At 35.2% G+C, this 25,843-nt stretch overlaps 1 protein-coding gene across 1 annotated transcript in view; it reads right to left on the bottom strand.

Annotated features, from left to right (window-relative positions):
- The window catches only part of TTLL11 (tubulin tyrosine ligase like 11), a 59,910-nt gene that overhangs the window by 11,661 nt on the left and 22,406 nt on the right, over nt 1–25,843 (bottom strand). Inside the window, exon 7 of the mRNA XM_062591175.1 lies at nt 534–791. Within this exon, the coding sequence (XP_062447159.1) occupies nt 534–791 (258 nt within the window). The remainder of the gene's footprint in view (nt 1–533; nt 792–25,843) is intronic.

Here is a 25,843-nt window from a genome sequence, read left to right on the forward strand (position 1 = left end):
GGCAAACCATGACAATTTCTGCAGGGGTCGTTGGCAACACTGTCTGTCTGTCTATATGTCTGTCAGTCATGATGCTCCCTCAGGATGAAAACAGGAGCTCTTACTCCCAAGAACCAACTCTGGGGTGTCATGCAGCAGCGTACTTGTGACACTGCAAGCCACCACCATGCAAATAACTTCCATCATTCTAACACCAAATGACAAGATTGGAGGAACTGCAGAGCAAAAGAGTAATTATAAAGGAGAAAGCCTGTATTATGCCCTTAAACATTTACCTTGGGAACTTGCTGTGATAAAAATACATCCATTTTACAAGAGATTATGCAACAATTCAATGGATCTTATGTGGAAAAGTTCCTTCAGAAGGGATTACTAAATCTGTGAGCTAAAAATATATCACTATTAGGGCCTATTTTTATCCAGCAAAACTTAAGATAAGCAGAGTGACAGTAGTGCTACACAACAGGGTTTCTAGTTTCTAAACTCTCTACTATACTTTATGCAATTCTTAAAGAAATCTTCACATCACTAACCTTATAAATGTTCGAAAACCTGTTGGCCCAAGCTTGGTTGTCCCTTTAACACCAAGGAAACGGATAAACAACGCAGCCACTCTGTCCACAAGTCGCAGATAATTGAACTGCTTAGCATACTTCGGAAACACTTGCTTGAGACACAGGGAGGGTAGGCCAGCGTCTGCATTTCTGTTGGCGTCATGTTCCAGACCGTCTGGTGGTCCTGCATCCATTTGCTCTTCTTTTGTGTCTGACACATGCTCCAAAGTCTGAGGTCTGTGGCACAAAAAACAATTGTATGTTATGATAATGTTACCCTTGTAAGATTCAATACTGTCATTTTGGAAACATTTGTTTAATTATAAGACCTTATTCTGAGATTTATGCAGTAATGAAAACCAAACATGAGCACTAAGGTTTAATAAAATAGAAAACACATTATATTAGTATGTAAAAAGCTTGCAAACAGAATATTCTGTGATGCCAAAAATAACATCTATAGATGATTGAAAAAGAGATGCGAAATCATAAACAGCCTAATTCTGAGAGCTACTGGTCACTCACAGCTCCCCTGGAAACGATGGGGAGCTGCACACAATCACATCACTTTTATGCCAGTGTTGAAATTTCATCTTTTAAATTAAACCTTTCCTTTGCCAAAATCTTGGGTTCATTGCCCCACCACCCCCCAAAAGAATGGATGCATGTTCACTAACACGTGCATGGTCACACTGACCCCTCATGATTCTTTTTATATGGACCTTTGGTAATTATGTGCTAGAAGTAGGCCAGCAATTTACTCTGCAGCTATTACATGGCAACAAATTCGAGCTGTATCACTTCTGGGCATTGCCCAAACTGGTAAAGTTATCAAAAATATGCGATCCCATTACCAGTGCTCAGAAATCCAGGGAGATAGCTATCAATCTAACCACTAAATGACAAAAATCAGCTTTTTTTTTTTTTTTTTTTTTTTTTTGAAGAGACAGGTGATTTTACATCCTCAAATTACAACTTAAGACAATACATCTTCCACATGACTCTCTACCATTTTCTGCTAAAATCTTTTCAGTTGATCTTTAATAACAAAAAAACCTGGATCGATATCAGACTCTTTTCTGCATCCCTGGTGTGGGACAATGCTTTTCTCTCTTCTTCATTGTCTTAAAAAAAAAAAGGAAAGAAAAAGAACCTTTTTTCCTTCTCTTCTTACCCTTCCTTGTCCTATCCAGTAATGCTCCTTACAGCACTAGATAAAACTGATGTAACAAGACTTTTCCAAAACATCAGGCTCCAGTGAGTTAACTTGCACTAAAAAGACAGAAGATCTTTTTATTTTTTCCTTAAATCCACATAGTAAAATATTAAAACCCAAACATTTTTGTAAAGTAGGCTTAGAAGAAGCTCCTCAATGAAGGTTTTTAAAGTACAACTGAAAAAATATTTCTTGAAATCAACCTTAGAAGCCAGTTAATCTGAAATGTAAATATTCTGAGCACCTCGAACATTTAGCATACTTGCAAATCTGAAGAAATGATACCTAAATGACAGCAGCCTTCTAAAGCAAAGCTCAGAATCCCTCAAGCAAGTAAAAAATAAATTTTAAATGCTTAAAAAGTTTGCTGTGGATAAAAGTAGCATCTATTCAGATTCTTTTAAAGTAGGTTACATGTTGAAGAAAATCAATTATATCTGGATTGTTGGACGTTTTTCCTGTAGCAGAAAATAGAAATCTTGCAGAGGTCATTGAATCTTGGAAAATAAACAAACGTAAATCAGCCATTTCTTTCTGTTAAAAAAAAAAAAAAAAAAAAGCGAAGCCAGAATTCCTATGTAGTTATAGAGCTGCTCCATGTATTTTATTATATTTGGAATAACACTAATTTCACTAAAAATATCACATAAATAATAAGAAAAACATGCTATATTAAAAAGCATGGAGAATTCTGCTCTCTGTTCCCATCTGACCTGACTCCTATCAGCAAAACATTTATAGAAAGCAAGACTGGCTGGTATATAGGTCCAGTTTTTTCAAACACAGAGTAATTCTATCCATTTTAACACTCCTCCCTACACACAGCACAGAACTTGTTTTTCTCTCTGTAGAGTCGTTGTGATGATGAAGAAACCTTCTGAGGTCTGTACGATGTAGAAACTGTTCAGCGGAGGAATCACCAAATAATAACAAAGTACAGGTACTATCAACGCATCCAACGAATTTAGGTAAGCGGGAAAAAAAACAAGTTTCATGGAAGTGCAGGAAACATTTCACGGGAAGTGTTTAGAGAATGTGATAACCTAATGCTATTCGTACTTATATTCAGACAGTGTTCAAAAGCTTATAACTTCTCTGATAAGTAAAGAACAAAAAGTGAGTCGCAAAGGACAAATTCTAGCAACGCTCACAAGCATTACCATATACACAAATGCATACTGGCACTATTCAGAAGACAATTTCTGGACAATCCCATTATTTTTTGCTTGAAATCTTCTGTGCATACTGTCAAAATACATTATTTCATTCTTTTTGTCATTGGCAAATTCCCTAAGTAAAAGCTTACGGAGATAATGATGTTCTGAAATAAATGTTGCATATTTATTCACCATGATATGTTTTTCCATGTTTTTTCTGCTTTTGACATATCTAGATAAAATTAAAGATTGCTATTGTAAGTTCAGAAAGTCTGAGAGCTGATGGCAATTATTTGGCACCCACTAAGCATATTCAGGTTTTCATTTTCTTTCCAGTCATTTTTCTAAGTACCCATCATCAAGAATAAGTACAATTCACACTAGGTACTAAAAAATTAGTGCTTTAACTACATTGATCTTTTGTGTTCCTGAGCAGATTTAGTGTACTTCATAAAGCTCTATTCCAGCAGAGAGTAACAATCAACATGGTTATTATCCACCCACAGTACTGTAAAAATTATCAAGTCAAATATACAGTAAATCTGCACCTTCCAACTCATTTTCTAAAAGACAGCAGACTTCCTTAGCCTTCTTATAACTATTCTGTAGTCAGTCATCCAGAACAAATATCCCATGCTTTATCTTAGCCTTGTTTTTTTGGTAAATTTCCCTGAAAGAGATTTACTCCATTGCCTACTAGGTCCCCTTTCAGTGTACAATACTTCAAAGTAATACTTTTTACTTCTTGTAATAGGTATTCCGAAAATAAATGTACGGCAACTTTAAGAAGATAAAGTCACTCTACAAAAAAAGTGCAATAATTGAAAAAAAAAAAAAAAAAAAAAAAAAGTAAGTTAAATTGTGATATCTAATTTCTAAAAGACATTTTCAGGGGCAAAGTTTTCAACCCTCTTTGAATTTGAGCTCTTCATTTACTCAGCCATTCACAGCTACAGACGTTTCTCACACCTCCAAAATGCAGCAGCTCTTCAGCAACTGCAAGACCTCCCAGATGGCTCTTAACCACCAGTATCACTGCTTGGCATGGATCTGAGGCTGGAAACTTCTCTCTGCACGAAATGTCAGCTGTAAGTTTATTTAGAAGAACTTTGAACTTCAGTTGCAGTTGTGACAGCTCTTTGTAAAGGACACCTGTGTTTAACCTCTTTCAATGTCTTGGTAAGTGCAACTGCCAGGCCACGGCCTGCTCTGATGAGCCGTCATGCTGCACTGCACAAAGCATCTGTTCTTGTAACAAAACTATTGTTGCAAACAAACTTTTAAAATAATGGTACTTCTTTTATATCCACACTTACATTCACCAAAGCTGAATATTTCTACTTGTGACGATTTGCTAAGAAACAAAAGTTTCTAAAGAGGCAGTGCTTTGATAACGTTCTCTCCTAGAAGCTGGTCTGGTACAAAGCTACTTTTGCAATATTAGGTAGCTAGAATAGTAAAAAAAATCCTACCCTGAAACTAGTACCTGCAAAGATTGTTTAATCCCATGGGGGAACGGCTTTTCAATACTTTATACGCATGAATCCTTCTATTACTAGATATTACCTCCAATTTCTTCTCCATGAGATAACCAAGTACTGTTGGGCACTATAATCTGACCAGACAGTGTATACAGGCACCCACACCAACAACTTCTTTTCATACGTGTTACAGAGACCATGGGTTTTAAGTAGTGAAGCCTCAAAAAAAGTTAAAAAAGTTCCAGTAAGAAAGACTTTGCCTTGTCAACAAGGTGATCCCATTAATGGTCTGAGGTATAATTATAATTCATAGTTTCACAGACTGATTCAGGTAGGAACCTCAGAAGGTCTGGTCCAACCTGCAACTGCAAGCTCATCCAGCACTGTGTGCAGACACGGTTCCTCACTACAGTTTTTCGTGTGCTCACTACAGACTATAAAGAAACCACACAGTGAAGGAAGCACACTTAGATGTTCATGCACTTGCTACAAAATTTCCATTATAAGATAAAAGCTACAGAACATCCAACTCAATTGCTTTTTAATTGCTGGCATGATTTGGTGGATGTGTTCCTCACAGCCATCTACAAAACCACAAAAGATTAAACAAAAAACATTTAAATAAAGTTAACAATGAAATCAAAATTATAGTATCAGACTGCCCTAGTGAGATGAGTGGCAGAAGATACTGCAGTCTTTGTCCAGCAAATGGCACAGTAGATTTAAAATGTTACGTCTGTCTTTAGCTAAGTAAAGCAAATAATAAATTATTAGTTTTGCTCTTCCTCATGAACAGTTAGATGATGGTTTTGTAGCCATTGAGTCTCCCTACCTGCCAAGAGAGTGAGCATAAGTACAGCCAAAAAATGATAAGTATATTGTCTTCCATTAATCTTAAAGGTTTTCTTAGGGAATTGAAAAATTACAATCTTTAGTCACTTAAATTACGCCTTGACCAAATGTGAAAACTTATATTCAGTAAGAAAGGCTATGTTGTTCTGTAATATAATTTTAGTTCGGCCTCTACAGAATTCTAATCATGCTTTACTATACAGGAAAACCTAAACACTTTATAGTTTTAAATTTAAGAGTATCTTGGATTGTATGTTATTCATTAATGTTTTCAGTTAAACAATATTAAGTCTTACTTTAAAGAAACAAGCACAACAGATGAAATTTCATTAAATTTCTTTTTTCACAGAAAATGCTGAGGAGATTGTTACAGGGATCAGCTTCAGGAAAATACAAGACAGCCTCAGGAGCTGCTGGTTGCTGCGCGGCCCCTTCCAGCCTTGGAAGGGAGGCGGCCGCACCCCGCCAGCGACCCCGCGAGCGAAGGAGCTGCGGCGTGCTGGGCTGCAGCTCGCACAGTACCACCACCAGCTGCAAATCCAGATCTCCATCGGAAAAGACGCTTTTTTTATGCATCCTAATTTTGGCCCTCAAATTAATCATCAGAAGATCTGGTTCCGTGAGATAGAGGACACACGTGAAAATTCATTCACAGGGCATGGCTCAGGAGCTAATTTCAATTTATTTTTTTTCGCATAAAATGACAGTACTGAATGACTACATATGTAAATAAGGCATGCTAAAAGTGACTGAAACCACCACAAATTGCTGCTGAAATAACAGGCTTTGGAACTTCTGGGGAAGTGCAATGGTTTAAAACAGACTTTTTCAGCCTTTCATTTGTCAATCCCTATCTTCAAAGAAATGTTAAATGGTAATGAAGAGAACACTCAAAACATAATGGTAAATGAATGCTCTAGATGTATTATTTTGGGGAAATGATACACATTTACACCTTTACAAAAAGCCCCTATTTTCACAAAAAATATTTGTGTAATTTTGTCAATTATCCATCTGGACCATTTTTGTTCTCTTTCGTGTTCCCAGAATAGTTACTAAGACAAGTTTATTTATTAAGAAAGAGAAGTAGGACACCTAACCAAGATTTTAAAATGTGCTTGTCTCATAACTGTTAACTTTGCTGCTCATTAATCCTCCAGTGAAACATTTTATCCTAGCAGAGTGGCAGAACAGCAGTTGGCTGGGAAATTTAAATTGGCACAGTGTTATCTTCTACCTTGTGTGGGCTGAAAACATTCAGTGTGTACATGATCCCCTGGACATTTAGGGCAGAGGTTTATAAATGCAGAAATAGAATTAGTCTACTAACTCTAAGGACTTTCTAAGCAAATACCTAACAGCCTTTTGTGCATCTGAAATTCTCCTCTTCATTCTTTTACTGTTTTCCACCGATATATATATATATTTTTATTATTCCACAGGGGTCAATCAAATCATATTGTCATCTTTGTAACCCAAACTATCCTAGCCCCTGTTCTCTGCTTTTCAGCTTTCTCTTGTTTCTGTCCCTGCTCCAAGGCACACTGTGCTTGGTCACTGACTACCCATACAGAGTGACAGATACCTCATTCAGATATCCCTAGCCCTCCAGAAGTAGCTCCTCATGAACAGAATACTTTTCTATTGCATATTTTCAAAATCAAAGACTTGATCATAGCAATCTGCCCGAATTTGGAGGAAATCATTGCTTTGAACCCATATAGGTATCTGGAAAGCTGAAGTTAAAAAGCATTAAGACACCATTAAGGTACTCTAAGCAGGAGATTAGTTTTCTGGAGCGAACGCACAGGTGGCCTGCCTCTGTGATCCCGAAGGCCACAGCGGCTGCCTTTCAAAAGATTGAGGACTAGCTAATCTACATGATGTTCTTAAGTAGATACTTTACTTGCATTTTTATCACTCTAAGAATTCAGGAAAAACTCTTTAGTTCTGTTCTGCAAATCAGTTTCCTCTTCAGCCCATAGTTACAAAACAGCATGAAGAATTTAGAGGATACACAATCTATTTGGGGTATTCATGTTTCTCTTTCTAAGTATCATTTTCCAGATTTTTTCTAGGCTATTTCCCTAAATTTTATGAAAAAGCTAATTTGGAAACACAGCTAGTGATGATAACTGTAATATGACTATCTGCTCATGGGGAAGGAAGGACTGGAAGGGATCTCTCGGATCATCACAGTGCATCCCCTTATCTGCTCCCATCTCTATTAATAAGGAAGGGATTTATTTTTGTGATGAGAGTCTGTTATCACTTGTATGGCTCCAAATAAATTGATATATTCTCAAGCAGGTATCCTTTTTCAGACCATTTCCCACATTCTGCTTTCAAAAGACTGTTCAGTATCCAAAACAAAAATAACTGTTTAAAATAATGGTTCACATTTGATCCCAAACCAAAGGGAAATAGTTCTGTTACCCAGTTCTGCTTGGCTGTTATTACAAGTAGGACAAAGTATTAAGGGATGGAAAAAACACAGAAGATTCCACCTGCCTGAAAAAGGAATATAAATTATTGCCTAGAAGAGACATTCAAATTATTAAACAGGACTATGTTTGATTTGTATTATGGTTATAGAAATTGTTTATGATCATAGAAAAAATGGCTTTATGGTCAAAGAAAAAATACTATAGAATATAATAAAGCTGAGGTCCTAAGCTGTCATCTACAATTTCTTTCTCCCTCCCTGTTCTACAGAAAAAAAAACTCTGCAGCTTCCTTGAGATCATAGGTAACGTCTCAAAACCAATTCCCTTCTTCAAACTTGCATTGGAATGGCTCCTAAAGCCATATTACTTATTTTAAAAGTATTTTTAAATAGAAACAGCTTTTTGGTATGCTAATTTCACGTCTCTTCCTTTCCACTTAAATATTTTATAGGCTTTCATAATGTATAAATCAGAACAAGAAAACTTAATTCTAATCTTTATTGCAAATTTTATACTTCCATTAAGTAAAAAAGAGAATATAGTTCTTAAATTATTTTTACCGGTCACTGCTTTTATGAAGTTTAATATTTTGTTTTCATTCTTCAGCTTTTTTTTTTCCCTGCCAAGATTTTCTAATGCACTACAGTCCTTAATAATTTGATCACATAACCTTAATTCAAGTGAAAGGTATATTCTGTGCTTTTAATGAGACCAAGACTTTTAAAAACAAGCCTGCATGAGACCTTGTCCATATCTGTGAAACTGAATTGATACATAGACTTGACTATTCCACACGCTCACCTTAACTGGAAGCATTTACACTGACTATAGTCAGAGTATATTTCTCCATTGCTACCACAGACAGTAATAAAAGTTTCAATAAAAGTTTATTTTCTGTAGTTCTATTCAACATACTTGTATGTACCGAAACTCAATGTGGTCTCAGCCCAACTAATTAAGAAAAACTGCCTAGCTAGGAATATTACAACCAGACTCAGTATCTATAAAATCAGAATTTTACTATGATCTGCACATTTTTGCAAGGAAACAGTGCACAACATATTTTTTCCTTACTGCTAGATAAATTACACTCACTTGTAATGCACCATTACATTTTTTTTCTGAATTTCAGTTGCCATCTGCCATCTACACACCATAAGGGTAAACTGAATGTCATAACTCCCAAGGGGTCATCATATCAAAGGCTGGTGTAAGCATTAAAGTGCAAAGCAGAAATACAGCTTGAAGAACAGCAGCAGTGAAAATTATGGGGGATTTTCATCTCCATTTATACCATTAATTCATCAGTTAACTGCAAAATGCAGGAGTACATATTTCTGTAGTGGTTACCTTTCAGACCTACAAGACTCTAAAAAATGTCTATGCAATATTTACTATGCAGTTCTTTCATACTCCAGCAACCTTTTATGTATGATCTCATTCAGGACTTCATTTTGGGAGTTCCTGCGCAACACAAACAGTTTTGTCCTAGTCTCCCTGAAAACCTTGCAGCGTGTTTGTGGACAAGCACCACAGTGCAATTGTGGCGGAAGGATAAGAAACTCCAAGATGATGAAACAAGTCTCCAAAAAGAGAAATTTGCAAAGATTTTCTCTCTATTAGCCCCTTTCTTACAGGCTTTTCAGAAGACAAAGGAAGGAGAAGAAAGCTGAGCCCCGTACTTTAAAGTTGCTACTTAGAATTAATTGTTTGACTGACATAGCTGAGTCAGACTAAATGAATGAAAGGTCAAACATAAGGTAATGCTTCTGGTGCCACACAAAATAAAAGCAATGTTTAATTTGCATACTAATGTCTGACCTCAATACATTAATTTCTCTAATTCGGCTACTCATGACAAATCTTTCTTTAGAAATGATCAACTGTGGGGAAAATATTAACCACATCTTTAAAAAAGAATTTCAATTTTAATAAAGCTTACGGAAACTACATCTAAGACTACTTATCTTTTACACACGATTATTAATTTAAGATTTTTTTCCATCTATGTTATATCCCTTTTCTTCTGACTGGCCTTAATCTTTATGCAAGTACAAGCTGCTAAGGGGAAAACAAAATATGCAACAACTAATTAAAGGCTTCAACATTCACAATATTTTTGTATACTTTTATACAAATTTTAGCTGTCAAGTTGATATTAATATCACAATTCTTACCCAGTTTTACTATAGCTATAAATGTTCGCTTGGTATATTTAACATTTAGGGCATTGCTAGAAGGAATATTAAGCAATTTTTGTATCAGCTGACAGCTGCTTACCTAAGAAAAGAAAATATTATGTTCTGGATACCGAGGCTATAATTATTCCCTAAGCTGAGCCTCTATTCTCAAAGCAAGGAGTATGTTAACACAGTTAAAAACACAGAAGCTTTTGCATGACAAATTATCTATTCTCCCATTCACCAGTATAGTATATGGACATCCCAAGAAATAGATAAGCGTATGTTATTATGGTATTTGTGTGTGCATTCACAGAAGTAAATTGTTTAGGAAACAGCAGTATAAAGACACTGCTGGGGATGTAATAGTCATTCATGAATTGTCTTTTATTAATTAACCCAATTACTTTTATTAACATAGTTAACTGTCAGCAGTGCTGCCGTTATCAAACTTCAAATCATACAAAATGCATTTGGAAAACAGAGCAGATATCCTGTCTCTTGAAAATAGGAAGAGTGCTGAAACGAACTAGAATTTCCATCTGTTTAAAAAAGAAGAATCCATATCTCAATTAGAGAAATAAAGCAGTCAGATTACCTCATTTGGATGGTAATCTCATTGTGAGCGTGATCAAGTCTAATTTTGTTTGCACCTTGAGCAAGGCACTCTGACAACAGAAATAATCAATACTGCATTCACTCTGGAGGGGTGAAAGATACAGAGCACCCTAAGTTTGCTTCTCGGAATCAGCAAACAAATACTTTTTAAATGAGCCCATAGATAAATTCAAAATGTACTCCATGGTCTTGCCAGTTTCTTAACAACAACAAAACAATTTATCAAACTATTAAAAAAGTTGAACTGAAACCCCTGCAGTCTATCATCAACATTCAAAGCAGCTCTCACACGGAGTATCTGCTAGTTCCAGGCTTTCCATTTTCTGTCCCAGGAGTATTATTTGTTTACCACGTATCAACTCCATAAGATCCACACACACTCTTTGCCCTTTCTGAGAGGGATGGTTCACTGCCTCTTCATATGGGATAGATTTATTATAAAAGTAAATATTCCTCTCATTAAAAATTAAATTGCTTTTGAAAGAAAACAAGACTGAGAAAGTTTGCCTTCTTAATACATTGTTAATGAGTGTTTCCTAAATGCAAAAGCTAAAAACTTGATTTGCTCCACACTAAGGACACAAAGTGATGGATGAGAATACTACTAATATTTTCGTATCCTTCACAGAGAAGATCAGAACCTCTCCATCAGACTCAGAACCTCAGACAAGCTAATGTGCTGTCCTACACATTTTGTCTGGAAAGAAATGTCGTTTATTGATTAGGAAGCATGTCAGGCAGCTGCACAACCAATGAATTTACTTACTACAGTTGTCTACAAGTTTTCTCTGAGCACTAACACTAATACTTTCCTTTCAAAGTATATGTACAGAGCATTTCTGCTCTGAATCTTGTGTTGCTCAGAGGAATTTTTGTGAATTCAGGAGAATTCAAACAGGAGATAGTGCAGAGACCCACTGCACTCAATTTCTCAGTTTTAGCCTACAGAAATAAGGTCACTTCTCTTCCCTGCTAGGTAAGACCATTCAGATGCTGTTTACTTTTGTGTGAAAAATGCTGTGGAAACAAGAGCTTCCAATATTCCATAATATAAATAAATAAATTTTCATATTGCATAAAAAAATTCGTAAGGCAGGAACAGCTAACACCACTGCAGCCATCCTGAAATACTGGCATGTAGGGGACAAGGAAGACTTGCATCCTTTCCCTGACCACACAGCCATGGAAAGATCAGAAGATGAGCCAGCCAGAGAAACAAATGTGTCAGAGAAACTTGAAAAGCATGAAAGCCAGTCATTAAGTTATCTGAAAAATTGTCCATAGTTTGGAGTGGACTTATCTGTCCCTGATTAACAAATGAGAATTTACACCACTATCCTTGGAAAAAAATCGACATTTTTAGACAATTTAGGTCCTTGTGATCTTAGTATCTTCCAGAGTAGACAGAATGTATTTTTCAGGTATTTTAAAAAGAAATACATAGGAAAGGAAATGGTTAGATTTCCAACAAATCCATTATGTAAATCAAAACCCAGAAAACTGAGGCTGAGTTAATTCTCTTGGGATTTTAAACTGAAGTTTAATGGATTGAACTCTTTGAAAGCAGACACCCAACATTGTAAGCCTTCACCACCGACACTGTGAACATGCCTAGCTTGGTTACACTCTTACCTTACCAGTTATGGCAGGAATCAATCCAACAGCACACCAGGGAGAGGAGAGACATACTTAAGAATCATAAACCAGATACTGGACACCTGTGATCAATATCCAACTGGATCTCCGAGTTGCCGCTTGACCTATTTTCTCTTCTCTACCACTCCCTAATACACAGCTTAAATAATTAAAACGAAGAAATGCATCTGAGGCTTCTCAGATGCAATGCACTGAAAAAGAGAATTATTTCCTAATTATTAACTGAGATTTTTTATTTCTAACTTTATCATTATAAGAATAATATCAGTATTAGCTAAAGATTTATTACTTTTTATGTAACAGCAGCAGTGAATGCTTATGCTATTACCGGCAATATATTTGAATGGTGCAGAAAATATTGCATTACTATAATGAAATAATGCATAAGCAATGAAAAACCTGCATCAAAGGGCTATCTTCTGCTGTAGCAAAAAAAAAATTATTGTAGAAAAGAAGTCATTAAATATGGCCCCCAACTTCATTTTCTTTATGGAGGCAGACTTTATTATTTGTAGTAGATTTGCCTGTGTTCATTATTTGCTTTTAAAGTACTTATGTGCCTTATTATTTCTCCACTCTTTCTTTTGCTTCTTTAGAAGTGTGTGCCTTAAAGGTAGTAGTTAAGGCCTGATAGGACATTTAAACCAGCATTAAACTAGACCACCAAGTGTCTCAAGGTAGAACAGTAAAACTAAACCACATGGTACCTTTTCCCTATGAAAATTATTCTTAGAAAGCAGTCATATGCTTACGCTAGGGCAGAAAAGGAGCTTTACCCTGAAATCCAGTGGAGCAGAGAGCAACATTGCAATTGCATTTTATCAGCAATAATTCTCTTATTAAAGCAGCTGAACTCTACACATATAAAATAACTGTTGATGATTATGCTGCTCTAAGTCATATGGCTTTATGCTTTCATTTCATTGTGGTGACTGGGTGCTAGGCAGGTTTATTGCTTTATAATTTTTTCAGAGTCTAGAGACAAATTTTTACTGAGAAACAAGCCAATCAACTCCCTTTCTAAAAGGAAACTAGCAGTAGAAGCTAAATTATACAGAACATCGCTGCCCCCAATACATTAATTTCTGTCACTCTGTCACTGTAAAAATTTATAGCAGATATAATCTCTTTGAAGGGGGATCAAGTCATGGAAAATATGAACCTAGTTTTAAATAGAATTTTAATTTTAATGAAAGCTTCAGGGAATAATGTTTATGCTGCTTATCTTTCATACCTGGTGATTAAGTTAATTTATACTTAATGGAAGAGGATATTTCTAATCCCCAGACAGGCTCAACATCTGTCTGTGACTATGTTTTTGGAAGCCTTAAGCTGCTTGTGATTGATGTAATAAAACCAGGATACTGCAGAACTGACACCTGAAGGATATCTGTAAGAGGGAAAATGTTATTCTTCTGTTCAATGCCTTTCCTTAAGTCAAGCCAAGATCCCAAGCACTTAATTTTGCTGTCCCTTAAAAACCTGCTTTGCACTCCCTTGCCATTATTACACGAGTACAAATAGGAGAATAAGCAAACAGTTCTCATAGTTATGATCTAATATTCATACTCATTATGTGCAGTATCTGAGAACAAGTAACTTTCTGATGGCCTGAAGCTGATGAGAATAATAAAGTTCTTGTAAAATCAGAGAGGAATAATCTCCATTTTCCTTCATTGCTCATTCCACATCTATTTAAGACCAAACGCTAGCAAAATAAATGCTTGCATTTATCTCCAAGCTATAACAAAAAAAACCCTTGCAAAATAAATATTAAAAGATACTGTTTTCAAACTTTTTGTCTCAACAAATCACAGTATTCCTGTAAGAGCAAACTGAAAAAATTGGTATTTCCAGCTCTGATGTACATCCATGCTATTTTAAAGTGATGTTCTTCCAGAAAGGAAAACAGCTATCAGATATTATTAACATCGTTCAAGCATTATTAAGCATCGTTCAATACTGTTATACACTAGAAAAGCCTACAGAAGCTCAAGGCAATACAGCATGGAGAGAGGAAGATGCAGGAGGTGGATGGAAGTCAAGCAGCAAAGGGGAAGGGGAAAGGAGAAAGGAAGAAAACCACTCAAACTGTTCAGAACTACTGGTTTGAGCACCTCAACTAAAATTGTTTCTGGAAGAAGTAAGACAGTGTGTCCACAACTGCCCAAATAAGTCTCCCTTGAATAATCAGTATTTCTATTTTAACCAATAATGCTGGGAACAGATTAAAGCAGTGCAGAAATATTTATACTCCAATATTATACAAAATGTCTTACAAGAATGTCTAGCATTCACTGCTGTAATTTCCCTGGGCCTACAACCCCTTGCTATATTAAACATACCCTCAAAAAAACATTATTTATATACCTTTATACCTTTTCATTTATAAATTATAGATTTTTGTCTGCAGTAAAAAAGTTGAGCAACATTCATGTCTTCTTTTAAAATATTGGTACTAAATTCTGAAAGCCAGACTCATTTCCCAACTCTGTCTTCTGACATGCTCTTACACAGTGATCAACTGAATCTATCATGGCAAAGACGACTGCCTTGACAATAGGTAAAAGGAACAGCAGGGCAGACTTGTTCTTTTAAAGCAATCTTCCAGATGGAGAATTGATGCACACACCATACCAACTGATGTATAAAGCATGGAACAGTGACTGGACTTAAATATGTCAGAAGAAATCACTGTGAAATTTGTTTTTCAGATCAAGAACCTGACTTAAACTCTGATACTTTCTACCCACTGAATTAGTCTGTGAAACAATTTCCAGCTAAGTGTCGACGTGTAAAAATCTAATTCCAATCTGAAATCCTTATATTTCCCATTCTTTCAGGCTTTACCTCAGAGAAACTCTCTTATTAAAGTCTCCCCATCCTCTGCCTCTGTGGTTCCTTAGGCTAATTTTGCTTCCCCCTCCTCCAGGTTCTCTTGTAACGAATGTCAGATGACTTATATTTAACAGAGCATATACTTGTTCGGAAACTACAAAGAACCTCATCCCTCTGTTCTTGCTATTTTCTCAGGCAGGAAAAAGGCCTTACGTCTGATTTAGATATCCCACTTCAGACATTATGGGGTAAAGAAAAACCCAGGAATTCTGTATTTTAAAGAATGAAGAAGAATTAAGACCCCAGCAGCTTCAGAGGTGTCATCATCTTCAGATTTTAATTCCTGTCATATCACAAAAGCCATTCCTGCCATCATTCTTGCCAGCTTTTTGACAGGAAGAGGGGCAGAGGATAATATATTAACACTTTTCCCACAGAAAGAATACCTTCTGGATAACAGGGAGCAGTCTGCAGTGCTTTTATAGGAGCCAAATCCCAGGCAAAAGAGAGCTGTACAGAAACAAGAGCTAAAGAACAATTTTTGAAGCCAAACATGTAACTAAAAGCAGACCCATAAGCACATTAGTGGCAACTTTTACACAGCATTTTAATATGCAAAATATTGAAAAGAAGTCATAACATAACCATTAGATAACATCAGTTTTAAAATAAATTCAGTTTTAAAATAAGGTTTTAGGCACACCCAAAAGAACCTAATATTTTCCCAAATTTTTCTCAATGTTCAGTGTTCTCAATATTCAGTATTTCTTTAGTGATGCTGAAAAAACTAATGACTGTATATGAAATTCAGCAAAATTAAGTTTACAGTTAGAAACATGATCATTTCTATCTCCTTCCTAGTATCTTAATGGGTTTACTCAAATCCCCTTCAAGCAAGAGGGTCTCCTCAACACAAAGAAACTCAGACTGAAAAGAATATCATCAGGTAATTCAAACAGTATTACTTCATTTTTAATATTTAGAAATATCTGGAAAATCACTCATGAAAAAAAGTTGCTCCTATTAAAATTCCAACTATGTTAGAACGGAGCTTGCTTTTTTTCAGTGCTCTCTCCAAAACCTGCATCCAAGTCGGTGAAACCTGTAGGCTGAGACACACTTTGCAGTCAGTGAAAGGTAGTATCCGTTACTTTCAATCTGTCAGAAAGAAAGGATGGCACATGCTTTGTTGAAAGCTAACACGATCAGAGTTGAGCTTTCATGTTACAGTAAGGTAAATTAATGGCTTACATCAAATAAAGTGAAAATACGTTAATGAATTGTGCTGTTTTTTATAACTACATGAGGTAATTATAGTATCATTAAATTTACTCTAAAATTCACAATTGCACCAAGATTGATGACTATTTTCTTCCATTCTTAAATCCGACATTTAAATACATTACAAATAAATAATTCTTCAAATGCATTTGTATATAAAAACTTCCCACTAGGATTCAGGTATATAATCCATGGTCATGTATTAATTTATTCCCTTTTACTCTAATAAAATATTGACCCAGAGCCCTATTCCACATAAATTATTTGTTTCTTTTACTAATATATAAAATGATGTACCTTAGCATGCCCTTGGCTGATCAATTTGTTATAACATTTCCTAGGTTGCATGAAATTGTATTTTCCAAACCAATTTGTGCATTGTGCCATTCTTGAGAGAGTATAAAGCACATACTGCAGTTCGGTGGTCACATGAAGAATTTGCAAAGAAATAACTGGAAGCTAAGACAAAAAGTTCAAAAGGCTATACGAGATTGGCTCACCCTCCAGACTTCATGCAAGCAAAACTATCACAGTCGGTAGTAGTTTTAGGTATACATGGCATACAGATTTTTAAAATGGCAGGGAAACAACTAAGACATAAAACATATTTTTACACTATATAGAAATACATACACACATGCTCTATATACATAGCTATACTCACAAATACAAACTATATATACACTACAATTTATCTTTGTAGTAATATTTGGACATCTATTTTATCAAAATGATACTGGTGGGAAGTAATTTCATATCAGAAAGATTAGAAAAAACTAGAAGTAACTAGAGTTTGCATTGCAGACCAACTAAAAAGCTTCATTTATAAGCAGAGCTGCTTCTGTGCAACACAAGGAGATATATTCAATAATGTAAAAGGAAAAAATGACAAATTAAATATTTGTATATCCATAATTTTAGACAAGACAATTAACTAAGATTCTGAAGATTAAATTTCATTCAAAAAGCATTTTACTGGATGCAACTAATGGAAATTGTGCTATATGTGAAAGCCATAAGAAAGCTAATACTAAAGAGAGCAGCTGAATCACTATTCCTTCAGTAAGTCAAGATACCACCTAAAAAAATAGATTACGTTAGCAAGTTACAGGGTAAGTAGAGGTGAAGATTATTTTGCTGATAGCAGAAACTTAGGCTCAAATGATTAGCATATTGAAGTGTCAGGAAAAATATAATTTGTATTCAAGTCTAACCACTGATCACCTTGCCTATACGAATGTGCAAACTTAGTGAGCCCACTTGGACAGATCAGGCATCAAGATCAGGCAGATGCCGACACTGCCCATTATTAAAGACATGAGGGAAAAAAAAGTGTTATTAACTTCAAAGCACAACAGTTTTCTTGTATTGAAAACTAAAGCATAAATTATGGAAAACTCCAAAAAACAGGACACAGCACTATCTCTTCAAAATGTATTCAACAGAATTAAGTAAGTTCCTTAAGAAACAACTGCTCATTTTACTTCTCTTCTTTACACCAGACAGGCTGTGATTAACACATTCTGGCAGAGGAAGACATGAGATGGCATTTGCAGAATGTGTAGAGAAGACAAAGAATCAACTTTTCTCTTTCCTATAAGAGGAAGAAATTAGTTTTCAATTAAATCAATTTTATAATAAGACAGTTACTTCCTTATCTACAGTGTTGCTGAGCAGTCTGTTTTCTAGAAAGACAGCATGCGAAGCAAAGCTCTCCTCTGTAATATTCTCTTCTATTTCACTAGGCATAAGTACATTTTGTTTAGCTTTAACTACAGGATACTTTTTTAAGAGTTTTTCCAGATGGGCACTCTTTGGCAAACTACTTTGGCTTCACAGCTGGATGGCTGCCTAGACTGAGGCAGAGAAGCCAGAAACAAGCTGAGCCACACACTGAAAATTAGTTTGAAATTAAGCCCTTGGAAATTAAGCACAATCACTAACCCCTTTCAGGCTGAAGCGATGTCAAGCTTAGAAGCTGCATACAAGGAGCCCTAGATGATGGAAGTAACATCTAAGCACATCAGAGATTTCTCTACTTATTATTATTTAAAGAAGCCAGTTTACCTCTGAGGTAAAAGGAGAAGATGAATGGCCTTAAGAGCTACAGTAATTTCACTTTCTCAGAGGTACAGAGGGCTAACTCAGCAAAACACTTAAGTATATACTTAAGTACTTGATGCATAAGGGCAAAACTGTTATTTGTTTTTATCCTATCCAACATAATCTGAGCAAATTTCTGACCACACTTAATCCGAACTTTCACTTCTTTCCATTGAAGTCATCAGCAATGGCTGGATACAACAAACATCTGTATCCAACAGAGCTCCCAGGAATGCTCTGAAATATCACTGAGTTTACGTTTAAAAAAAAACAAAATGAGCTTATTTTGTTAGAATTCAATCAAGCAGGAGCCAAACCAATGGAATGCCAACATCTATGCTCTCCCTTACAGCACCAGGCTTTAACCACCCCCAAGCACAGAGAAGCCTCGCTATCAGACTTTTTACTACGGTTGAAGGGAGCCAATGGGACTATTTTTGCTCCCGGTTGTTACTGCTGGTTGTGAGCGCTGCAAAGTATGCTGTGCCCCAGGCCAGATTCTATTACCACTAAAACTCATTTACAATCTCTAACCAAATAACTGAATATAAAGATATATTAGACCCACTATTTCCACATTAATTTTTTACGCCATTCAGAAGGAGTCAAAGCGGCCACTCTAATTTATTGCTGACCTTCCTTCTTCTTGAGCAAACCTCAAGAATTACAACAATTTTTGTGTTTGCACTACAGAGAGAAAGAGGCAAGTAACATACTTGGATAAAACCTTCCTCGTCTATAATATTTTATCATAGAAGTTTTCCTTGCATTTGAGAATCAGCATAAGAGAAGAGGAAGCCAAAAAGCTTCTTAGTGATCAAATTAAAATGTAATATGGTGTGAATACCTAAGAAATTTAAATGCTATAGCATGTTCTGATGTATCAGAACGTTTGTAAAGTTCAGATTTTACAGAAACATTTTTGACCAATCATATTCTTTAGCTTATCTTCAAGTTTTCCTCTATTTTGAGGTAGAAATTTTAAAGAACAAACAGAAAGCAAATGTATGTCAATAAAAGTGTAATTAGATTAGCTGCATCTCAAAACATTATGATTCAAGTCTAATTGGACAAACCAGTCTTCATTTGCAATTTGATAGCATAAAAACAGACTAAGGTTAACACCAGAGCCAGGAATTAAATACGAAGACTGGAAAAATGTCTTTGGAATATAAGAAAGACAAACATTTATCAGTTTTTAAATAGTTGTTTCAGTAGAAGACCCACATTCCTCTTTAATAACTTCCAATTCAATAGGTAATATTAGACCAATGAGTCAGTAGCACAGTAGAACTTACCTCCTGAAGAAGCTACCACTTTAGCATAAGTTATTTTTAGGGCAGAAACTACGTAAGTAGAAAGTATGAATTAATTTCTTGACATTCATCTAATACAGATTACATACTATTCTCCCCCTAGGAACTATTAACTTTGTCTAATATCAGAGAAAGAAACTGTTTAAAGTGAGGAAGATGGGTAATCTATACAGCAGGGGGGGAAAAGAACTACCTTCTATTGTGTAAGAAGAGAATAAGATATTTTCTGCAGAAGTTCTACAAAATCTCAACTAAAATTTCTTCCTAATTATATAACATTTAGAGAAAAAAAGTTCAACTGGCATACATTAATATTTGTGCTCTGAACAGAGTGACATTAGTTAGTGTTTGCACGCTGATCTTGCAAAAGTTTGACACACCACATCAAGGTTCTTCCAGCTCAGAAAATTAGTTAATCATATTTGACATTTGCCAGAGCCAGAAAATCCAGAGAAGAGAATGGCACTAGACATTTAAAAATAAGAAAAAGAAAAATGAGAACAAAAATAAACTTCAAGGTTGAAATCCACATATAAAAGCATGAAGTTCAGCGAATGAGCACCCAAGAGAAGATAAGCTATACAAAAAAACAGCAATATAATAATAAGTAATTAAAAAAAACACTCATTTTTGTGGCCACAATGAATTGATTATTCATAGATTTATCTGCCATAGATTAAATTACATTTGGTTACCAAAGTATTTCAATTCTTTCTTCTGTCAATGACTATTTCAGTGCTGAATCAAAGTCATTGTATTACTCAGAGTTTGCATCTTCATCATTTCTAGTAAGTGAAAATCAGATTTTATTATGTTAGCAACTCATATTTCTAATAATGAGAAATATGCCATATTATCTCTCTTGAAATATATAAGAACCTGTGCATGTAAATCCAAGTGGTCATACTGGGACACAAAATAAACAGTAGCAGCAACGAAAAATTCAATTCTCTTATTGTCTCTGGATTAATTAGCATTAATAAACTAGGATATAAATGTTTCTGACAGGACAGGAAAGCAAGTCATTAGCATTAGTGAGATGATACAAATGGTATTTTTAAGACATTTAGAGCAGACCCAATATGAATGATACACACAGCTTCCAGTTATACCACCAGTCAAATATTTTTTATGTAACATCTAGTGGAGAGTATACAATATTTGCATAGAAGTCTGAGACTCCTTTTAGCACCTCAAATCTAAAGCAATTTTAAGAATAAGTTCTTAATGATTAAGCAACTAAATCTTTAAAAACTGAAATTAAAACTTTTAATATGACAGAGATTAAAAGTTAGGCACAAAAAAGTAGAATTTTGTGAAGCCTTTTAAAATGGAATTTATGTTGGGGGCACAATATAAACAATGATTTGCATCAGTGATTTTTTTAATTAATCTACCGTTTACATTCAAAATGTTGATTTACTTCAAATGCTGCTTGGTGTCATTAGGCCATTCATTTAATCGTGCAAATTTCCTTTAGATCAACTCACTTATCTCATCTTTGATAGGCTGTGAACAGCATCTCAGCTGCAAGAAGTAAATCCAAAGCAAATTTAAGCACAGAAAGCTTTCATTATGAAGCACAGTCCAGCCCCTACCTTCATACAACTGCCCAAGAGGGATTTCACTCCAAGTGGGGTGCAGCCAGCCTTTCTGACAATCTTGGCCAGGCTGCCTGCTACAGAGTTGGATAAAAACGAACATGGACCTCTTCTCTATCACATTAAGGGGCATTGCCACATCTGCTCTAAGTGATGCTCTGCATATGTTAAGTACAACTAAAATACATTTCTCACCCCTCTCCCCTCCTTTTTTTTACAATAGATTTCTCACTCAAAGGGGAAAGCTCCCTCATGACCATATAATGACCATATGGCTAATCTAATACTGAAAATCTCCTCTAGATCATAAATTCAGGTCAAAAGAGCTACAATAGCTGACAAAATGTAAACTGTGAACTATAATTCTGAAATTAGTGGTGACAGACATTCAGAACAGAAATCAAGTTTACTGGCCATGACTAGCCTCTTTATTCAGTCAATAGTAATGCCAAAAACAGTAAGGTCTGTTTTGATAACATTTAACAGATTTATAAAGGAGTTTAAAATTCAGGCTGTTCAATAAAATAGTTAAACCACAAATTATTATGTTTGTTTCAGCATGTAATCAGACTGGAGGATTGCGATGATCTACCTCAGGCCTTAAAAAATCATGAAACAGAACTGCCACATAGATAGAAGTAAAGGATCAGTAGTTTCCATACTATTTTATTAAATGTATTAATTTTTTAATTAAGAATAAAATTACCTACAGAAAAAAAGGATGTGTAGAAACCAAAGCTGGGGTGGGGGGGAAAGGCTCCATATTTTAGCTGCTGGAAAATTTCATTAAAAAAATATAAACTCCTCTTTTTACAGATACACACTTTTTAGCTGGACTTTTTTTCTTTTTTTTTCTTTCTTTTTTTTTTTTTTTAACAAAGAGAGCAAGAAAAAGTAAAACAAAATGCATAACGTACTTGATTAATAGTCTGCTCCATTAATTTTAGAAAGGCTACCCAGGCACGTACTTGGTCTGGCACGGCCAAATAACATTCACTGGATGGATTTGGAGTGTATTAAAATAAGCCTAACAAAATAATCTACAGAATTGCTTTCAGATTCTCCTCCTGAGACACACCAAGCTGATGACATGTATCTTCAACCTATAGAGGAGTATATGGCTCCAATTCTCTCTACTAATACAGTTTCTTCGGAACACTGCTGTATTTGTACGCTGCCTACCATTACCCTAAGATACAGGATTCAGAGGCAGCAAGGAAATTAATACAGCAAAGAAGGATATTAACCTTTATATGGATATCTACTACCTTCAGGATCTTTGTATGTAGAATAGATATTCTACATATGAAATAGAAAGGATTTTGTCATGCAGGGCTTTCACACCCTTGAAGAGAAATACCTTTCACTGTGCTGTACCCTCCCTGTTCCTCCCTCCCGCAAGGTTCACATGTGCCTATGTGACTTTACTCTGTTGCAATTTCTTACGTTCTCTGCATCAAAAAGCCTTCCCTGATCTCTAAAACTGAAGAGATTTCCTCTGTTAAACAGTAATACAAAATTCTAACATGCATTTCATTTTATATTTAAACATGCACAAAATATTAAGCACATACCTCAGTATTTAAGTGACCCAGACAAATTCCGCAAACTAAGACAAGATCAGTACATACTCTGGAACTATAATGATTAGATACTTTTAAGTATGTTTTGCTACAGATTTTCAATGAGTAATTATTGGCAGGGCCAAGATAATTGCTAGTGATTAATAGCTGTAAAGAATGGAATATTGTTAAAAAGAAGAAATGATATGTATGGCACAATAAACCGCACTGCCCTGATTCAGCATAACTTACATTTCAATGTTACATATCACATGAAAGGAAGAAAGGATAAAAAATAACCAAAACACAATAAAGACGAAGAAAAATTAAACTACCAAATATTTCTGAGCTATTAATCTTTCCTGACAATGAAGTGCTTTAGGATGACTTCTAAAACTCACCTTCATTTAGATGCTTCATTTATTTTATTCTGGTAGATAATTAGAGGAAAACCAAATCTGTCCCCACAGCAGAATATTTATCTGAGATGCAGCTCACGTTTCACATTTTTTTCTCCATGTATTCAGTATTATTGTTAAGCTTTATCTAAGACTTAGCATCAAAAATAAAGTCTGCAAAGTTTGCTGCCTGGTTAGCTGTCAGAAGAATCCTTTCAGATTCTTTTTTTAACGTTAATGTGACAGTTGAAATTGGAATAGCAAAAACATTACAATGGATAGATATACAACTGTTCAGTTTTCTATAAGCAGTCAGTTATTTAATTATTACCTTTGTTCTGCAAACTTATAAAGATGCCATTTCTGTATAGTTATTGGTAGGAGTATTTGGACAGGGAATGCAGAAGCACACGTTAGAACTAATCGAAATCCTCTGAAATGAACGACACAATAAGGACACAAAGTGAAAGCATTTAAAAACCTTTGCTAGTGAAGACAATGCAAAAGCGGCTGGTGCTCAGTTCCCATCTCAAATGCTTTTGCAGTTTGTAATTTGTAAATCTACAAAAGTCATCAGAATGAGATCCTTTATTTGTCTTTACACCTTGAAGCTTACAGTAAGGCCATGTCCCTCACAAGAACTTCCATGCACAGCAGCCACTTGAAAATGCAACCAAAATTTTGTTCAAAGGCAAAAGAATTATATGTGAGCAATACATATTGTATGGACATCCTAGCACCTAACACCATATACTTAGAGTTCCAACATGATTATTCTTTAGGAATCTTTTAAGTTGGTGTCATACCTCCAGAGAGAAGCATACCTGCATCAGCTCAAGAAAAAGTATTTGGAAGTAGAAAGGGTAAATCTTAGCTGCATGGGTGGCGAGTTGTCACATCTGAGTTCTTGTGTATCAGTGCAGAAAAGTAAAGAATCAGTAAAGAATATCTCCATATGAAGTAATAAATACAATTATTGATTGCCTTATGACAAAGATGTGCAGATACTCAGCAGTAAGTTGCTCTATAAACAAGATTATCCTGAAAAAAAGCTGTACCACTGATGAATTCTTGCTGTGAAGAGCCAGTGGTTTATTTCATCACTGACTAATCCTGTCACAAATTATTTAGTGGTCAAAATCTATCAGAGGAGAATTCTCAATTGAGTGAGCTTTCCACACATATTGGAGTTCTCCAAGAATTTATTTGTAATCATCATTTGCCTTTTTACCATATGTAATATATAGTTAATGAATGCCTAACATAACTTCAGTATAAAAAAAAAAGACATGACTAGTTAAATAATTACAGTTTTTTTTTAAAAAAAAAAAAAGATTTCTTCAGTTCCAAGTACTGAATTAACCTTAACAGTGAACGTTAAGTACAGTTAATACATAGTATAGACTGCTTTGCAAGACATCATATACATTGACCACTGTACCTGTAAATATGTAGCACTACCTCCAAGAGAAAAGTTTGATCTTATAATATTACATTAATAAATAAAGATCTTATAAATATATCAATCCTGTCTTGTTTATGGGCATCTTTAGCAAGTATTAAAGAACGTACAGCTCCTACACAATTATTCCTGTTACTTCTTTCTACATAAGGGCTGTAAATTTGCCCTTGAAATCATTAAAGAATATGAATAACATATTTAAACTTGCTGCTACATGAGAAAAGAACAAAACAGTCTAGCACAGAGAGAGACCTGTAGTCAAGGATTTCTAAGGAAAAAAAGCCTCCCTTTCACATCTCTGAGAAACTGCTTAGAATGAGCTGTTTCATTAAAACAGAAAGCATTATTTCTCCCTCAGCCTGATCTTACCACAAGCATTTCCATGCAAGCTACATCAGGTAGTTCTTCTCATTTCTAGATCAGTCTTTACAGTGCAAACAGCAAATAAATGTACAAATACTAAGTCACTTTACACTGAATTATCACATATACCTTTAAAAAAGGGAAAGCAAATTGTATGTCAAGGCCTATCAAAAGAAAGTGCTTACAAATTCAGATTGCATGAAGTCCCCTGACTTACAAGAAGGAGATTATTTCAGTGCCCTTACTTTTAAGTTCTGCACTGCTCCACAGGAGAGAAAGCGAATGTGTATCCTTGGCTGCCAACTTAAGACAGGAGAAAGATTAGTTCAGCAGTGCTTTGCCACTTGTTTGTGAATCTCCTAGGACACTCTTAGGTGCATCAGATTGATACTTTCTATTTTGTTCCATTACAGAATCTGTATTCATATTATTGACCTGTGATTATAACTAACTATTTTTGTTTAACTATGTTTATTAAGACAGATATAGGGAAGTAATTTCTAAATACAATATTCATATTCTTCAGTTCCATTCAGGTGCTTCAGAGTGCTTTGTGACTTTCACATCATTCATATTTGTGAATTAATACACAAATTTACATCTCATGACTGTTTTGAATAGAGAGAGATGTCTCAAGGAAAAGTATAAGTAAATAAGCCTGAATTACTAGATTGTCTGCAGCAGTTCTGAATCAAAGTAACTTATTTCAGGATAGTAAACTGATCTACTCTCAGTTTGTGGACCTTATCAATTCCTTG

The sequence above is a fragment of the Rhea pennata genome, chromosome 18 (assembly GCF_028389875.1).
Source record: "Rhea pennata isolate bPtePen1 chromosome 18, bPtePen1.pri, whole genome shotgun sequence".
Classification (NCBI taxonomy): domain Eukaryota; kingdom Metazoa; phylum Chordata; class Aves; order Rheiformes; family Rheidae; genus Rhea; species Rhea pennata.